A 3298-nucleotide genomic window follows, 5' to 3' on the forward strand; every position below is an offset into this window, starting at 1 on the left:
CTCGGCCCATGGCCCATACCACGGTGGATTTCGCATAACGTTAATTTTTTTTTTTTTGTTTGTTTGTTCAAAATCGAATCAGTGAGTTTAAATATTCGGTCCTAATTAAAATTCACGGAGCATATTTATGAATACTGAGCAGACAATTTTAAGATTTATGCCAATCTAAAATCGACGATCCAGATTAATTCAAACTCAGATTTTGAGTTACCTCAAACAATTTGAGTTCTACATCAATAGTGAATTCAGGTGTTATCTTTAAATTATTTTCTTTTAGTTCTTGTCCACATTTATTATTTTCAATATTTTAATATAATATTTATGTTTGATCTAGTTCAGGTCCTTTGATACTGAATTAACCTAAAAATGTTGATAATCGTATTATATAATTATAATTTTGAAAGCAGCTGTAAGAATGTAATTTATATATATTTTATGCACATAATAGACATTAAAAAATGATCAAATTTGTTGCAAGTTTCATGAATCATCAAATTAATGATACAGAATTTTGCAACGCTAGCTGTACGATTAATAATATTTGGTCGAATATTAAATGGTATCCAAACTGCATAAAAAATGATATATATTTGATCTATATATTAAGTTTTTTTTTTTAACTTTCTTTAGATGTTTATAATTTAATTTATAAAGCATTATTAAAATTATCAAGTTGACATTTTTTTTAATTAACCTTTGTGGATTTATTCATGTGAGGCTTGACCACATTTAAAATAATATATATACCTATTAGAATAGAATTAAAGTCTGTTCTGTCGTGTATGTGGGGCCAGGCTGGATCAAATAATCTACGCTCAATTTTGTGCAAGACAAGTATTTTGATCAATTTGTGCAATAAAACACCGTTTACAACCTAATAAAATTAAGGAGATATTTTCAATCATTGCCTGCTGATAAATTATGAAAACAACTAAGATTTATTTTACATTAAATTATATGCCAATTAATTCCAATAAATGCCAGCTCTCGATCGATCAGAAATTAGTAACCTCTATATATATATACCCCATATAAATTATTGTATAGGTGTTAGAGATAAATATGAATTAATGAGAACGATCGGTCCAAGTTTAAACGATGAATAATATTTGTAAAGAAAAAATGAAATGTATTTTTCAGGAGACTAATTAATGCATCTCACCGCGTTAAATTAGTTAAATGCCTGTATCTACATTCAATAAATGAATTGCCTAACTAATAACAAAAATTCTTTCTTCAGAAGAAAACCAAATAACAAAAAAAAATCATAGAATTATAACACAAATGATCCATCTATCTCGCCTTAACCGTCGTCTGCAACCCGAACAGCTTCACCGGTGACAGCCTCCCCGGCCTCTCCTTGCTCTTACTATTCTCCTTTATCGTTTCCAGCCTAGGCGACCATTGCTTGTCTCTTAGGCCCACCAACTGCGCATAATGCTTCTGCAATTCCGGCGTGCTACATATCACCCCTCCACCACCGATTGCACCCGCATTAATTTTGGCATTCTTCCCCGATCCACTGGTGATCACTCTTTCTACAAACTCAGGCAAAACCCTAATCAAAATTGATCCATCTTCATTCTTTAAATGCTCAAATGGGCATGGGCTACTACCCACAAGGGTCGGTTTCCTGTTTCGATCAGGAGAGAGATACGACAGAGAGGCTGCGGTGAGTGCCTGGTCGTAGGAGATCCGATCAACCGGCAATACAAAGTAGGTTTGACCGGGGAGGAGGATGTCACCAATGGAGAGTACAGGGATCGGGAAACCGATATAAAAGGAGTCTCCATGGCACACGACATAGCCCGGAAACTTGCGCATTATGTCACTAGCCTGGCATCTTGTTTGTATTAGCTGGGATGCACCTCCCCAAAAGACGATCCGGATTGACGTCGGCGAAGGGCAGTAGCAGCATGGAGAGAGGCCATTTCCCATGGTGGAGAGAGGTATAGGAGGAGAGAGAAGGAATAGAAGAAGTTTGAAATTGTAGGATCAAGAAAGAGAAAATTTAGAGGGGTACATATATTGAAGATAGGTCATGTACAGGTTCTATTATTATAGAAGGTTGACAATATTTTACAAGTCAAAGGGTTGGACTGGGTATTGTTTTACCTGGTTGTGTTTATATTTTGTGCTTTTACATATTTAATGAATGTTTATAACATCTAGTTTTACATAGTTTACTAATTATGCTCTCCATTCCTCTAGGAGGAGGATAAAATTGTACAAAGACAAAGACAAGTACACTTGATAAGGATGAATTATTAACCCCAATTCAGTGGAAAATTATGTAACTCCTTAAATTCATCTTACACTTTCTTTTATTTGTAATTTTAACATTAAATTAGGCCTAATAATGTAGCATGTATTAAAGACTATTTAAAACAATTCTTAGAGAAGTAATTATCTCTACGAACTCATGTCGCCATTCAATCATTTTGCTTCAATACACACGTAATGACATTTTATTGTTAGAAAATTATACCAATAAGTGTTTTACAAGTATTATCTTCAGTATTAATTATTGTTAAATAAGATTTCCCTCCACGTCTGCTACTTGTTAAAACAGTTGAAAATTTGTAATGATTTGAACTACTAGTATTGAAGTTGGGATGCCTCAAGTTCTTTTAAACTGGAGAAAATTGGTTGAAATATTATATTTTATTTAACCTGAATCGGTGTCGGTGTTGAATTATTGCTGTACTATTACTGGAATAGACCTAGTCTCTGGTCAGAGGTGATGGCGCTCAGCACTAAATTTGTGTGGTTGTTGTACAGTGAAATAAAGGGTCCATAACCAAAAGAGAAAATTTGCCCTGTGCTCTTCTTTTTTACGGGGAGAGTTGAAATGCCTTTATTTTTTTTTGCTTTTATTGTGCCTTTATTTTTTAAAATTTTAATAATTCAAAATTTAAAACTTAAAAATCAAAATAAAACTATTGAATGTGATCTATATCATTTTATCTATGCACATATAAAAAATTATGACATTTCAATTTTATTTTGATTGTTATCAAGAGCTTATAAAAAAAATGCACTAATTTGAATGATTTCTAGATGTTGATTTTTGAACTTATTGATTCACATAAAAACAAAATTCATATGTGATAATTTTTTATGAGCACATAGAGAAAATAACATAGATCACATCTAACGGTTTTATTTTGACTTTTAAGTTTTAAATCTTGAGTTATTAAAATTTTAAAAAATAGAGGCATTTGAACCCTCCTCTCTTTTTATTTTAATTAAAGAGGATACTTGGTACCACTAATTTATGGTTGTAGAACATATAAGT

At 32.2% G+C, this 3298-nt stretch overlaps 1 protein-coding gene across 1 annotated transcript; it reads right to left on the minus strand.

The window, feature by feature from the left end:
- Positions 1-1131: 1131 nt before the first annotated feature.
- LOC144573303 (uncharacterized) lies at positions 1132-2036 on the minus strand. Its single transcript, XM_078323049.1, has one exon. The coding sequence runs from the start codon at positions 1936-1938 to the stop codon at positions 1294-1296; it is 645 nt and encodes a 214-aa protein (XP_078179175.1). The 5' UTR covers positions 1939-2036; the 3' UTR covers positions 1132-1293.
- Between the last annotated feature and the right edge of the window lie 1262 nt (positions 2037-3298).

This window comes from Carex rostrata, chromosome 21 (genome assembly GCF_964058835.1).
Source record: "Carex rostrata chromosome 21, lpCarRost1.2, whole genome shotgun sequence".
Classification (NCBI taxonomy): Eukaryota; Viridiplantae; Streptophyta; class Magnoliopsida; order Poales; family Cyperaceae; genus Carex; species Carex rostrata.